The following is a 16,931-nucleotide window of genomic DNA, read 5'->3' on the forward strand; positions in this document are numbered from 1 at the left end:
AATGACACTAATGACTGTTTCCAATTTTCCTATTTCACGGTCACCCCCCTGGTTTTATCTACAACCGAAAAATAAGAAAATGCTGTTTTAATTTTCGTTTATTAGTCGCCCACCTTTAACACCTTTAACTATGACATTTTGTCACATTTTTTTTTCTGAAAAGTCAGTTTGCCCTGTCAAGTAAACGCGAGCACTTTTTGCCCAGAAAATCATTTTAAAATTACGATGAGCGATTCCGAAAGTCTCCTTCAGATGTAGAAGTTGACCCAGTACGTGCCACGGAATCATTATTGCCGGAAAAGTTAATATATTTAGATGTTCGTAGTTGTTTTTCATTATTATAGCAACTAGTTGTGTTATGAATCTCATAACGTAAATGAAATACTACTAAAAAATAGTGATGTAAAAACGTTATAACTAAACGGTTGTAGATAAAAATACAAACAATCGATTATATTATTACATTCTTTATTAATTTAAAATGTGTTATAAGGATGATATGAGTAAGTATTCCAAATATAATCCCAAAATATTGTCAGATTCTTTCTGTCAGTAAGTTTCATTGTCAAATTATCTCCACTTCCAAATATTGAACTTTATCAGGTAGGGCGCGTTCCCATTTGACGTTTTGAAGAACACCAGATGCGTCATCATCAGGAGTAGGGTTACTACAGAGGAAATAAATAAATATAAAATTAAGTTGATGTTAGTTTGGTGTCATTTACTGTGTTTTGGCAAAGTTAGTCCATAATTTTACTAATCTACTTCTGGTGAGGTAGTCTTCGTCGGTTTTAAGATGTCTGCTCATATTGAAGAGATAAACGAGTTCATCCCCGTGACCAATATTTCCAGCTCCTAGAATGAGAATCGCTCTCATATACAGGGTGTTTCAAAAAACACGTGGCATTCTACTTTGTTTCGTAGCTACAGGGTGTTAAAGTTTTAATAATCTTTCGATCTAATATAAATTTCTTTATTAATTTAATAAATTTAATAAATTAAGGAGGCCAAAATCGACATAATATCAAGAGACAACTTTTAATCGGCATTAAACGGCTTACACTATTTCGCTAACAAGAGAAAAAAAGTCAGTGGCGTACCTGCTTTTTTTAGAAAAATATTCCAGTAACAACCCATATATATGCACGTCCCTGGTGAATATGTCGCCACTTTTTTAGCTTTAAAATATGTCGCATTTATAGTAACCTTTACCCTCAAAATTTTATTCGAAACGCTAAAAGTACTTGGAAGAAAATTATGATAAATCGAAAAAATATTAAGACTTAACACCCTGTAGCTACGAAACAAAGCACAATTGGGTCTATGTTGATATGAAAAATAAATATTATTTTTATGTGAGGAATCTCCCCATGAGAGATGGCACATGCTTTTTGAAACACCCTGTATAGGATCAACATATAGAATGTTCAGCTATCGTTCGACGTCACGTTATTTGGTTTGGGTTATAATTTTATTGACGAACATCGATCAATGTCAAAATTAAAATTTGAATGTTGCTATAAAATAAAATTCCAATTTTTTATTGCAAGAATACCTCAAAGATTAAACCAAAATGAGCAACAGCTCGTTTCTAAGCTTATAAATTATTTTTCTCGAGAAAGAGACTCTGGTAAAACACTCTTGCCCGTGGACGTCGTATATGAAGTAAGTACAATGCAAAGGTGTAATATTCCTATGTAAAATACAAATTGATAGCGTTTTTCAACAGTCCAAAGGATTGGAATTAAAAGGATCGTAACTGATGAAGAAAAAATAATATATGCCGAAAAAAACGGAACTCGCTCAATCAATAATATAGAAACGTACTTAAAATTTTCTAAACAATATGAACTGATCTCAGACACACCCTAAAACTCATATTTGACAAATAATGATGACGTAACGTTGAACGATTGCCGAACAGTCTTTAAGTTATTTTGTGAGAAATCTACAGAATGGCGAAAAATCCAAACTACACACACCGGAAAAGTCTAGGGATATTACAATTTTATCCAGCCATCGTCAGTAATTTTATTTGCATTTCTGATATAATAAAATTAAAATAAACAAATCGTTTACAGAACGTATTTATTGGAAAAAAAAATGCGAAATTTACCGAATTTTTCAAATTTACCTTGATTTTTATTGAACTCAAAAAAATACACACTTTTTTTTTCATTCTAAGCTGTGAATTAAAAAAAGATAAAACTATTTTTACTTAATAAAGGGTATGGTCTCCTCTACTGTTCATTACAGCCCTACATCGTCTCACCATGCTCCTGATCAGGTTGTCAATCTCTTCTTGAGGTACAGCCTGCCACGCTGCATTCACGGCCCGAACCAGATCCCTACGAGTTTCACTAGGCGTACCTATTCTCAAAATTCTTCTTTGGACCGCGTCCCATACGTGCTCGATGGGGTTGAGGTCAGGAGATTGTGCCGGCCAGGGTAAGATGTTTAATTGATGAGCCTTGATAAACTCACTTACCACTCTGGCTGTATGAGGCCGTGCATTGTCATGCATGAGAATGAAGTTTCTCCCAAAATCATTGGCATATGGTAACACGACAGGCTCAAGAATTAAATCACGATATGTGATTCCTGTTAGAAACCTTTCAAGAAAAACGAGATCGGTTTTTCGGCCTAACTGGACTCCTCCCCAGACCATAACTGTTCCACCTTGATAAGGGTGCACTTCCTGAACATGATCCAACCTAAGCGTTTTCGAATCCGGATGAATTCCAAAGCGTGACTCATCCGTGAAGAGAACATTGGCCCATTGTTCATTCGACCACTGAACATGATCTTGAGCCCACAAATATCGTACCTCTCGATTTCCTCTCGTTAAGAGTTGAGCTCTCCAGGGACGTCTGCTTCTTAAGTTGACCTTTCTTAGTCTATTGCGAACAGTGTCACGACTAACGGATACATTATGTGTTTCCTGGAGAATTAAACTAAGCTCTGGTGCTGTAAGAATCGGTCGGCGTCGAGCATTTAATTGTAAAAAATGATCTTGCTGAGGGGTAGTAATGCGATGTCGCCCTGTGTACCTTTCAGCAACATCACCACTTTCACGGTAGCGTACACTTATTCGCGATATTACACTTTGCGTTGTATTTAATGCTCTAGCTACGTCGATTTGGCACATTCCAGCTTCAAGCATACCCATGGCCCTAAGCATTTCGTCTCTGTTAAGATGTCTACGCTCCACAATGTCGTTTAATACTAAACAGAGTTATTTGAATGAATTCTGGCCAGTTATCATAAACACATAGCCAGTACAGGTTAAATTCGAACAATTGATGCTAGGTGCTTTTTATACATTTGACAAAAAATGCACAAACACTTCTGCAAATATCCCAAATTTAGAAATAACTAGTGTGATTACTTCGTTTCAATCGAAGTAGAAAGAATCGGCCTACAAATATGTGGCTGTTTATTCAAAACATTTATTTTTAATTTGAATAAAATGATATCCCTAGATTTTTCCGGTGTGTGTATTTTCAAGCGACCCCTATGCTGTTATTACCTGGTACGACCACATGTCCTTCACTGCCTGTTCCATAAAATACAAATTCGTACATATAAACTGGCACAAACTGAGATTCCAGTATAACAGTCTTGTAGGTACTTCTAACATACTTCTTATCACTCACCCACTAAAAAAAAGAAGAGTTAATCTATGTACAACACCTTTATTATGTTATGAATGGGTACTATCTTAAAAAAATATAAACCCAAAAAAGGTACATAGATTAAAACAACTCTTTAAAAGTATAAAATCAAAAATTGTTAATGTTTTTCAACAGGAATTATTTTACAATAGTATGCTATACAAAACTAATCACACTAAAATAGGCTATAGTCTGTCCAACTAGGAAGGAACGATATTGACAGATGACGTCCAAAAAATACCAGAAATTACAATTTACCTGCGAATTAAAATATCAGACATAACTGTCACTGTCAGAGCCTTGTCGGACAGACTATACAGGGTACTATAAATTCGAGGTATGAGCATTGGTATCTGGGAAACCGTAATAGATACGAAAATAGTTAAATTGGGGCAAAGTTGCGCCTTGGGATGTTTACCAAAATGACATCAAAAAAGTTTAAAAATTTCAAGGATTGCCTAGTTTTTTGGTAAAAACGGATTTTTTTGAAAATCAATTTTATTTTTTCCTGTCGTTACTTTTTAGGAAATCAAAACACAGTATTCTCAGCACATTCTCATGGCTACTTTATTAGGGCTATCTAATAGTATTTTTAGATTTTCGAATTGGCGGATAATTTGTGAGATACAGAGGGTGACTTAATTTTTTAAATACAGACCTGCATTTTTTATTTTCGGGTTTAAAAGGACACGGTCTCCTGAGTACAATGATATGCCACACTTAATTTTGTTTTGTTGAGGACACAACATTAAAAACTAGTTTTTAGAAGTTGATTTATTTATAATAACTACGATTAATATTATGCATATTATTAGATCCCACGCTGAGATTTCAAATACACAATAAAAAAAGTTAATAATAATAGCTTTAAATTGGTGAGCTGGATATTATTTATTTGAATCTTCCAATTGGCTCGATTTTCCTTATTCAATGTTAATTAGCGTTCAATATCGTTGCGATGAATATAATCAGATTAAATAATTCAAAAAACTAAAGTCGGACTTATTTTATTCGGAAATTATTTTAAATAATAACTAAATAGTTTTGTTGGTGTTAAGGTACCAAAAACAAAAAAAAAGTATAAAGTGTGGCATATGATTGTACTCGGAAAACCGAGTTCTTTCAAAACCTGAAATAAAAAATGCAGCTCCGTATTTAAAAAAAATAAGTTGGCCTCTGTATCTCACAAACTATCAGCTAATTTGAAAATTTAAAAATACTAACAGATAACCCTAAGAGAATGGCTATGAGAATGTGCAATTCGTTTTTTGATTTTCTAAAAAGTAACGACAGGAAAAAATAAAATTGATTTTCAAAAAAATCAGTTTTTTCCAAAAAAAATCAGCAATCCTTGAAATTTTTAAAACTTTTCCCCAATTTAACCATGTGAATTAAGGAAACTACAGGTCGCACAACGCTGACATCAGTAACGTTAGTAGCGTTAGTAACATTAGTAACATTAGAAACATTAGTAACATTAGTAACAACAATTATTGAAAATTATTAACCTTCATGAACTTTCCTAAATTATCACTAAAATTTCCACTTCCTCCCACATATTCAGCTCGAATTTCTTCACCTATTTTGACAGCATCAGATCCATTTTTTAGCAACATAGATGGCACGACTAGTTTAAGATGTGCATCGTAATTAGCAGCAGAAGTTTTAACAGCATCCAAACCTAAATTTCAAGGCAATTATTTTTTTATTAAGACAAAAAGAATTAACTCACTTCCAAAAAAGGATAAGCCTTCTTCTAGGTTGTGTCCCAGTAATAGAGGTACCTTGGTACTATTTCCAGAAGCTATTAGTTCGTAAAATGGATCAGAAATGAATGCATCATCCGATTGGACTTCTCTAAGTGGGCCAAACTAGTAAAATATAAAATAAAACTATAAATATTGTGTATATACTACCCTTATCTATCTGGTCATGAATAAATAGTATAACTATAATAAATAAATTCTTTTGTTTTTATTTTGTTATGTATAAGCTCGACGTACTTTTGCAGTACCCTGTAGCTATTAATATTTGAACTCACTGTATAGTTTCTTGCAGCTTGGTAAAGATCATCGGTTGGCACAGCTTGTAAAACTTTCTTAACATCAGTGGAACTGCTGCTTGACGTTACGCTGGTGTCAAATTTTTTCGCCAGTTTATAGGCTACGTCTTTTAGATTATTGGTATAAAAATAGCTTAGTGCGTTGGCGCTTTGCATGATGGCTGCGTTGAATAATCCTAGAAAGAAAAATACGAATCTGTTTAGTTAGTAGGCTTGCTGCCTTTCTCCTTTTTTTGCTGCCTAGCTTATCCACACTTAGTAAACGATACCATTTTGATCCCAGTCTGTTTACAAATAACCAGACTTTTTTTTAATTTAAAAGAAGATTTTTTTTTGAGAATCTGTTTCGTACGAAAGCTAAGAGCGGCCATATCAACATTGAAAAATATGTTTAGCAAAATTTACAGCTTTTCTGTAAATTTACACTTTTTTTGTAAATTTACACATTTTCTGTAAAGTTACATATTTTCTGGAAATTTACACTTTTTCTGTAAATTTACATTTTTTTCTGTAAATTTAAACTTTTTCTGTAAATTTACACTTTTTCTGTAAATTTACATATTTTCTGGAAATGTTCACTTTCCTTTAAATTTACACATTTTCTGTAAAGTTACATATTTTCTCTGAATTTACACTTTTTCTGTGAATTTACACTTTTTCTTTAAATTCACAAATTTTCTGTAAATTTACACATTTTCTGAAAAGTTACATATTTTCTGGAAATTTACACTTTTTCTGTAAATTTACATTTTTTTCTGTAAATTTAAACTTTTTCTGTAAATTTACACTTTTTCTGTAAATTTACATATTTTCTGTAAATATTCACTTTCCCGTAAATTTACACATTTTCTGTAAAGTTACATATTTTCTGTGAATTTACACTTTTTCTGTGAATTTACACTTTTTCTTTAAATTTACAAATTTTCTGTAAATTTACACATTTTCTGAAAAGTTACATATTTTCTGGAAATTTACACTTTTCCTGTAAATTTACATTTCTTTCTGTAAATTTACACATTTTCTGTAAATTTACACTTTTCTGTAAATTTACACATTTTCTGAAAAGTTAAATATTTTCTGGAAAACTACCCTTTTTTCTGTAAATTTACATTTCTTTCTGTAAATTTACACATTTTTGTTAATTTACACTTTTTCTGAACTATTGTAGAATACTGTGTATTCAAACAATCTTAGATCTAGAAAATATGATAACATACCTTTAGATTTTGGGCTGATAAGGTGAAAACCCACTGATCTACCTCCCGCACTCTCACCAAATATGGTTATATTATCAGGATTTCCTCCAAAATAGCCTATATTGTTTTTAGTCCATTTCAAAGCCAGTAATTGATCTTTCAATCCAGCATTGCCTGATATTACGGTATCCTTAGTCGACAAAAATCAAAAGAACCTAAATTAAATTCAGTAAAATAAAACATAGCGGATTTACATAGTCTGGAAGTACCTAGTCTGTAATTAAAGGTGACCACGATTACACCTTCTTGGACAAGGGGTGTGGGATCGTAATAGTTAAAATCACCAGAACCACTGGCGTATGAACCTCCGTAAATCCAAAACATGACAGGTAAAGAGGAGTTGTACTAAAAATTAATTATTTATTTTAATGACACGAACAAGTCCAGTTGGAGATCCTCTAAAGTTGGTGCTAGTATTGCCGTATCATCTGCATATTTTATATTGTTAATTGGAACTCCGTTAATCTTAATTCCTCCACTTTCTCCTTCCAGGGCCATTTGAAATATTTTTTCGACGTATATATTAAAAAGTATTGGCGACAGTATACAGCCCTGGCGGACTCCTTGACACACATTGAAGGTGTCTGTGGATAAATTTTTGTTAACTCTTATCTCCGCGGTTTGGTTCCAAATTCGTTAGTTAAATTAAACTGTTGATTATCCCTACGGAACCAGCCAAAACGTAACACTAATATACAGGGTGGTTCTAAAAATAACCGGATTCATAAGATAACATATTCTGCAGATAAATATAGGTAAAAAGTTATACGTCTTAAAATATTTCGTATCTGAGATACAGGGTGTAGAAACTACATTTTTATTTCGGTTCTTTCCAAATAATTTCCGAATTAACCGATACTTGGATTATCGATACTAATTATTATAACAAAAAAATTGATCTCTAGGTGTTTTTTAACGTGAGAAATTTGTTTCCGATGCCTGGATGACCTCTACTTGTAAAGAGAGTGTAGGTACATATTTTTAAACGTTTTGAGGAGTAATAACTTCTCGTCTATGCCTATATTACACTACTGAGTGAAAAAATATACATTTCTGTCCGTTTTTACGTAAAAAATGTCTCCTGGTAAAAATCTGTACTAATAATGATTGGCACTATACAGGGTGTTTCAAAACAAATGCGAAAAACTTCAGGGGGTGATTCCTTGTTCAAAATAAAGGGTAGTTTGCTTTCTAAACGTTGGGTCAAAAGTCAACCATTAGGAAGATATCGCGGTACAAAGATGGCGGAAAAATAATGTTTTTATTTTTTATCTTGAAAACGAAAAGAGATAGACTAATGAAATTTTATGGAAGCATTACTGTTATGAAAACACACTTTCAGGTAATTTTTTTACTTTTTTAAAATGAGTGGAAGGGGTTGAAATAAACTACCCCTATCATTCTTGTTAACGAAATTTTAAGAAAAATCTTATCAAGCACATGCAAAAAAATTAATTTGGATAGTTTAGTTTGTTTAGAAACTCTTTTATCTCTTGTATTTTTTTGATAAAACTCAAGCGACCCGAACAGTACAGCATAATAGACTCTTAAGAACTCCTTAAGTTATATTCAAGAAAGTCTTTGTTGTTTGTGTATATAGTATTAATTTTTGAACGAACAAAATTATATATACCTTGTGATCAGTACTTCTGGGCGAATACACATTTACTGTCAGACAGTCCTCACTTATACCATTACTGGGTTTGTCGTTGCCTGTGTTAAAAATACATACTGGACCGTTTACTGTGGCATTCAGTATACCATTCCATGGCTCGTTCTTTTGTGGCGGCTAAATTTCAAACAAAAGACTCAATATTGTCTATATTTTTGTGATGTGTTGGGTAGGCACTACCTTTGAATAAAAAGATTTCGAATCGAACGTGTCAACAAACTTGATAATGAAGCGCGAATATATTTTTAAATGTTGTCATTAAAAGCGAAAATGCAGAAATAAGATATACAGTATGTCCTCGGATTGTCTTTACAAGAGGAAAATATATTATTATACCTCTAAACTCATTGTAGAAGAAATAACAGATAACAAAATGTAAGCGCAGAAAAGCACAAAAAATCCTCTAAAATTCAAATTAAATTCAAAGGTGCCCATTGCATGATTCTATGGCTCCTTCCTTGATCCTTTTATTCAAAAATTACTATCTACAAACATTTTAGAAATAACACCACAAAAACAAGAAACTCAAATTCCAAAATATTATCTGTACGTTTAGATAATAATCTATTGAATTTAGAATATAGTGAAACAAAAAACATTTCAATAGCTTTTTCAAACAAAAAAAAACGGTGTCAAAGATGGCTGTGCCAAAGAATGGTATTCGATGATAATTTTGGCGACGTCAAGCCCTAAACGCTATTTACTTGGCCCCTACTCTTCTTCATGTTTTAAAGACGCTTACTGCCAGTTGGCCTTAAAGAGCTTGTAATTTATTTTTATATTCAATAAAATAATAATTTATTTTTATAATAATAAATTTTTTATATTTAATAAATAATAATAATAATAATAATAATTACTATTATATTTACTCTACGTCTGACATACAGCCGAGGTAAAAAAGTCATTTTTCCTCCGAATAGAACATGCTATTTTTTTTCAAACACCACAAATAATTTTTTAAACAATTTCAAACGTTCCAAATAATATAAAAAGATTTAAAAGTCATACCTTGTACGTAATTATATATCGAGAATTATTATTTAATATATTATTTAATCATAGATTTATGTCAGTTTGATAATATGTTTTTCGTACTTTTATGTTTAGGCGTAAAAGTGCTTTACTTTTATGCCTAGCCGTTAAAATGACTTTTTTATATTGTCAATGACGTCGCAAAAATTAATACTTTTGTGGCGTTTAAAAAAAATATTTTTTTGACCTCGCCAAAATTTTTATCGATTGTTATTCCCCAGCCGTCTTTGACACCGTTTTTTTTTTTCAATTATACTGTATAATTAAACAATAATCTAGCAAACCATAAATCTTAGGTCTCCTATTGGTGGTTTTGCAAATGGAATTCCTCTCCACGAATAAAAAACCACTCCACGGGGTGTTGAATATGTTGCTCCTTGTACTTTGCCATCCTTAATTTGAACTATAAGATCCGATGCCTTTAAAAAAGTTACTATTTTCTATTTTATTTCTACAAATTAGTATATTTTACATTGCCTTACCTGACATTGAATTAAAAGAAAACAAATAACACTAAAAACTACAATCATGGTGTCTGCCTAGCAGGTAAAACTTCTATGAATGAAATAGATAACAAAGGCAACAGTTTGTTATTAATATATTTAAATCAAAACATATACGTCACAATGTAGATAAAAAGGAAGAAGCACTTAATTAGTTACATTATTTAAAGTAATTTAATCTTTGATGCAAAAAAAATACGCTGTATGATAAAGAGAACGTTCAGTCGACCTGTTTTTCAAACCAGGTTATTAAACAGTACTGTATAAAAGTCTATATTGCTTTTTTAGTATAAATAACTACACTCACCGGCAAAAAAAACCGGCCACTAAAAACTAGTCCCAATTTCAAAGTTGGATTTCTCGCGAATCACTGATTAGATTTTGATGATTTTTTTTTAAACTGTAAACTAATTCCTTCTTAGCGGATGCTGCGTCAGAAATTTTTATTCCGAATTTATTTTGAGCATATACAGGGCACAACAATAAGACGAAGTTTTTTGCTCGAACTTTGTGACACCCTGTAGGGTGCAGTAGGTGTAGTATCTATATCAAATCACATTGTAGCCTCATCTTTTGTGAGCACTTTGTTTTTTAATCACGACATTATCTCTGTTTGTAATGGAGATACGCTGCTTTAAAACGAACGTCTCGGAAAAATGCTTTGCAGGCAAAACTGCGACCAAACCAATTCACATGTAAACGCGCAAACTGAAGACGTGCTCGACGATGTCTTGGAAGTAGCTGGGGTCCTGTGGCAGGCCTCCTTGCAGACAAGCTGTTTTCTTTTAGTCTTCGTTGGATTGTTCTCTCACTTGTAAAATCGCTTATTTCTGGGGCTTACTCAACCGGGTCTCACAATGCAAATTCACCTCAAATATCCATTTAGTTGGTCATTGGCAAGCAGACTCTCATTGTACATAAAAATAACAAAACAAACATTTACTGATCTGGATAAAATTGATAGTTATATAGTAAAACTCACCCAGGGGTGCTTCGCCCCCTAGCCACTGGGATTTTATTCAATATATCCCATTCCATATCTTCCATCTAATTCAAATATTATTCGGATCTATTGGTAAATCTTCAACAACTAGCTGGTGTCACCTGAAATAAGTATAGGGGCTTTCCACGGACGTAAATCTGCAGCTAAACAGATTCGCATCCCTAATAGTCAAAAAGACTCACATCCTTAATAGTCATAAAGATTCGCCCTAATAGTCAAAAGACTCGCATCCTAATAGTAAAAAGACTCGCATCCTAATAGTCAATAAGACTCGCATCCTAATAATCAATAAGACTCGCATCCTAATAGTCAAAAGACTCACATCCTAGTAGTCAAAAGACTCGCATCCTTCGCATCCTTAATAGTTATAACGACTCGCATCCTAATAGTCATAAAAACCTAACCTAACCTAACCAAAGCAACCTTAGTCCAAAGAATAGTCAAAATGACTCGCATCCTTAGTCCAAAGACTCGCATCCTTAATAGTCATAAAGACTCACATACTAATAGTCAAAAAGACTCGCAACCTTAGTCAAAATACTCGCACCCTCCAAATGTCAGCTCTGTGACAAAACACAACACAACACTACTTTACAGCCGGCCGGCCCGTCTACTAAGCCTATCCTCTTACATCACAATTTTACCTAATCGCAAATATTTACATCGCTTATCAATGAATCATACTATTTTCTCTAATCGCCTTTCAAAATAATAGAGTGTTCTAGCATTACTAGATAAATAAATAGAGAGTTTCCGAATTATAAAACTATTATTATAACCAGCTTATTTTCCAAGTTTTACACACTGACTTAAGTTCTACGCACGGCTTTTAGCAGATGTTGATTCTGAAACGCTGTAATTCAACGATTTCGTCTTTACGGACAATAAAGCGGTAGTCAATTGCATTTGTCTTCCGTTTTGTTCCGGAACTCACTCGCCTGGTGAAATTTCCCGTTTCCATATACCGATTCCAAGCATCCTGGACTGTTGTTGGAGGTATGCCCAGGGTATCGGACACATAAATTTGACTTCGGCCATCCTCAATTAAAGCCACAATACGAGCAACATCCGTCACAGATAATGGCATTTTTTAATTTGACAACCGTTGTTGTCAAGGTGCGATTTCTGTGGTGCTGCCCGACCTGCGCGACTTGACTACGGACTGTAGCATTTTTGTCATTTTAAATTTCGCGGGGTTTATTAAAAAATATGGATTACGCCGATTTGATAACATTAATTTTATTAGAAGAAGGGGAAGATGAAGTAGAATTTTACCAAATGTTATCTAGAAAAAGGTGTAAATGAAATGTTTAAAAGGCGACGCGAGGAAGTAGGTTGTTTCATTTATTAATAAATAATCATCTAAAAGAAGATGAAAAAGAGTTTAGAGAATTTTTCCAATTGTATGTATATGCTCAAAATAAATTCGGAATAAAAATGTCTGATGTAGCATCCGTTAAGAAGAAATTAATTTACATTTAAAAAAAAATCATCAAAATCTAATGCGTGGTTCGCGAGAAATCCAACTTTGAAATTGGGATTAGTTTTTAGTGGCCGTTTTTTTTGCCGGCGAGTTTATATTAAAAGTCATATTTCATATTTTGCACTTATAATTTATGTTTACCTTGCTGATAACTGGGAGTTCAGTACTGTTTCTGCTTGGCAAATATTAAAAATAAAATTTATGTTAATAATATATTTCCATAATTAATATGTACTAAACTATAATTATCCTTAGTTTATTACTTTTGAAGCACCCAATTAAAATAAATGATGATCATATAGTTCACATCAAATAAACTTTTAATCACGTGATTAAGCTTGACCGGCACAGCGTTGCCCACTTTTGCATATTTTCTTTTTATCAAAATATTTTAGAAAACCAAAGTAAATTAATTATCCATACTAATATAGGTATAAAATCCTTAAGTAACTGACATATTGATTAATCACGATCCTACTCAAACCACTCAACGTAAGAAGCTCAATTTTGGCATACAGGTTGATTCTAGGGTGTAGAGGTTCGATAAGAAGGGATTTCTCGAAATTCCAGTTCTAAGAGGGTGAAACCACCCCTCAAATATTACAATATTTTTTATTTAAAAAACGGTCAAGTTTCCGAAAAAACGTTTAAACACGTATATTTTATTTTGTTATTTACATATTTTAGGATTTTTTAAAAATGTATACAGGGTGTTTCGAAAAATCTGGTCATTGATTAATCACAATCCTGCTTAAAGCGATTGACGTAAAAAGCCGATTTTTGGAAAACAGATTGACTTTAGGGTGTAGAGGTTCGATAAGAGGGGATTTTTCGAAACTCAAACTCTAAGGGGGTGAAACTATCCCTCAAATATTAAAATATTTTTTATTTAAAAACCGGTGAGTTTTTCAGAAAAACTCTTAAACCCGTATATTTTATTTTGTTGTTTTACATATTTTAAGATTTTTAATAAATTTATACAGGGTGTTTCATAAAATATGACCATTGAGTAATCACGATTCTGCGTAAACTGCTTGACGTTTAAAGCTGATTTTTGGCAAACGGATTGACTGTAGAGTATAGAGGTTCGATAAGGAGGGGTTTCTCGAATTTCAAATTCCAACAGGGTGAAAACGCCCCTCAAATATTACAATATTTGTTACTTAAAAAACGGTTAGTCTTTCGGGATACGCATAATTTATTGTGTTTGTTTACATATTTTGAATTTTTTAAAATATCATACAGGGTGTTTTAAAAAGTTAGGTAATTGATTAACCACAATTCTGCTTAAACTGCTTGACGTAAAAAGCTTATTTTTGGCAAACGGATTTTTCGAAAGTCAAATTCCAACGTGATGAAACTACCCCTCAAATATTACCAAGTTTTCTATATAATTTTTTTATACATTTCAAAATTTGTCGATCCACTTTGTATGTTAATGGAAATTCTTGCTTTGCTTTATTATCACCATTACAAATGATTCATTCGACGCGAACGAAGTCAACGGAACGGAATCATTTGATTTAAATCATGCCAACCCTGTTTCATAGCCATCGTTGACGCCGTTTTTTCTCGATCACGGTATTTAGTAATTATACCTCATAATTTATGAATTAGGTATCGCTTGTCAAATTCCTTTAATTATCGACATTGACTCACTGACACATCATCAAAATCCTAAGGTACTTCTAGAAGAGTTACAAACTTCAAATTTTGAATTTTAGGTAACTTGGCAATTGCGCAGCACCACAATTATACTAGAATAATATACCATTTCACCAATATACCAATTTTACCAAGTGAATCTAAATAGTGCCCTTAAAAATAAAGTTTTTTATTAGTATAGAATATTATATCGTGCATTTTCTAAGTCATTATAATTATTCCAGAAATAAAGATGACTAATACTGATACCAGCAATTTGTAACAAAATTGTTGAATAAGTGCTTAAAGAGAAACTAAATAAAATAAACTGACTTGGTTTTACATGCGATCTCACAACTTCTTAGCCCGTGGTTACATTGGATGCGTGTCCGTACGTATTTTTGGTCGTACGTGCACGGGCGTGCACGGGCGTGCACGCAGCAAAAAACAAACAAATGGTATCTACGCAGGCAGTTACATTGCATCGGAGTTTGCGCGTCCGTGCACGTACGTCAATTTCCGTTCTTCGGATGAAAACAAACAACAAACCTTTGAATAAGAAGACTAAGGAAGGAGCATAATGCTATCCATGTATTCATGCATGGTGGGCGGAAAAAGCGCCATAAAAGCACTCTAGGGTGGGGATCCTTGACAGTTCTGTTTGACGATTCATTTGACACATTTGAATTTGATTTGAAATTTTGTGGATTTGTCAATCTTTACGGAGCTTATTTTATGTTATTTATTATTTATTCTACTACTGATAGTTGTATAAAGGTAGTAAATCTAGATGGAAATTGTGGCAGCACTTAAATTAACAGTGACACTATCGCGATTTATCGAAAAAGACTCTAAAATAGTTGGTTGTGTAGCGTGCGGTAGATCTCGGCAAAAATTGAGTGAAATAATGGAACAACTTTTCGCTAGTAAATGACTATATAATATACATACGTGTAGTAAACCGATCATTTATGAAATTCACTTAAATTAACTAAATTATATATTTTTCTTGCATTTTAGCTTTTATTTATTACTTGTCAAAGATTACATGTCAAAGAATTTAGATACGTTAATTTGACTTACCTGCTTCATTAGCGTATCGGATGTTTGTGGTAATAAATACTTATTATAACTTATCTATTTTTATTAGAATTATATATTTTTATAACAATTTTAATAACTACCAACGTTTATTCACAGCGTAAAATAAAACAACAAATTATTGAGTCTACCCCACGTCTACCCTACATCATAGTTTTACATTTTCTAAATAAAATTAGAACGACACTGATAAACCGGAATTTAAGTCGGCCATATTTGAGGCCCATCGCGGTGTACCTAAGATTTTTGATATGCTCCTTCTTTAGTCTTCTTATTCAAAGCAACAAACTGGTTTGTTTTTTTAATACGTGCACGTCCGAGCGTTCGAATTTTTATATCTCTAGGCCCAATACATTCCCGAAAAATTTAAATGTTTTTGAATACTCGGTTTATTTTTATTTTAGATATATTAATGTTGCTGGAAGCATTCTAAAATATTCAAAAAATTTGACCGGTTGCTGTTTTAATTCACCAAATATTTTACATATTCATTTTCTTCCCCTTTTCTTGCATATAAATCATTTACATAACATTTTCTTCTGTTCATAAGTAGTTATTTTAACATTAAATCCTCAGACAGCATCAAAGTAGTGGCGTCCGTTTTGACAAACTCGACACACAGGACACCATAAACGCGCATCTAATATAACCACTAAAATAAAATAGTCGTGCCAGTAAATTCCGTCAGAGCTCGCACGTTTAAAAAAACGTATGGGTACGGGGTCACCATTATGGGTGCTCAACGCTGGGGCCGTTCAACACCTTCAACTAAACACTTCTCAATTTAACAACTTTATTCTTAATTCAGTTATTATACATCGAACAATGCCATGAGAGATCGCCAAGCGACATGGAGCACACACCACACCAAAAGTCTCCCTCTCTCTCTCTAACCTAAACATAACCCTAGTTAATCCTAACCACAGATCATATCTAAAATCTATCTCTAGACGTACCACAGACTTGGTAAATAGGGAGGGTAAGATCACTTGACCCCACAAACGCACGGACCCGCGTCCAATGCAACCGCGGACTTATAGTGGAAAAATTGTGTTGGGAGATTTGGCATTTTTTACATTCTATGGTTTTAATGGGATAGACGTTTAGCAAATAAAACTCTTTTCTCAATATTATTTATTATTTTGTTTTAATTTTTATTTTGATGCAAGTGGTAACAAAGTACTATTGATTTGACACTTTTTATTGTTATTAAGGAAGTACCTACTACATAACAGATGTTTCATAATGTTACACGGTAAAATGTTTCAATCAAAATCACGTGTAATGTAAACAAAACACTTGATTTGTGTGTTTTCGTTAATATTTCAATTCATTTTTGAAGACAGATAAGATATCTAAAAAATTACGTTTATACTGAGTGGTATAATAGTAATTTTCACTATCGATAGTGCGCCTCGGTGGTACGAAAGTACGACCATTGCACGCAGGGCGCTATCTCGCCATGCGAAAAGCGCACTAGTAAAACAAAGAAATCAAT

The 16,931-nt window shown here is 32.9% G+C and overlaps 1 protein-coding gene across 1 annotated transcript; it reads right to left on the reverse strand.

Moving 5' to 3' along the window:
- Positions 1–476: 476 nt before the first annotated feature.
- On the reverse strand, positions 477–10,455 carry LOC115891782 (para-nitrobenzyl esterase-like). The gene is given in 12 exon segments (XM_030912341.1): positions 477–580; positions 583–668; positions 726–855; positions 3,530–3,659; positions 5,183–5,355; positions 5,407–5,545; positions 5,716–5,912; positions 6,954–7,144; positions 7,198–7,337; positions 8,626–8,781; positions 9,984–10,118; positions 10,182–10,455. Coding segments are annotated over 12 exon segments (1,629 nt in total). The 5' UTR covers positions 10,230–10,455.
- Positions 10,456–16,931: the final 6,476 nt, after the last annotated feature.

This window comes from Sitophilus oryzae, unplaced genomic scaffold (genome assembly GCF_002938485.1).
Source record: "Sitophilus oryzae breed Bouriz unplaced genomic scaffold, Soryzae_2.0 scaffold_119_pilon_pilon, whole genome shotgun sequence".
Lineage (NCBI taxonomy): Eukaryota > Metazoa > Arthropoda > Insecta > Coleoptera > Curculionidae > Sitophilus > Sitophilus oryzae.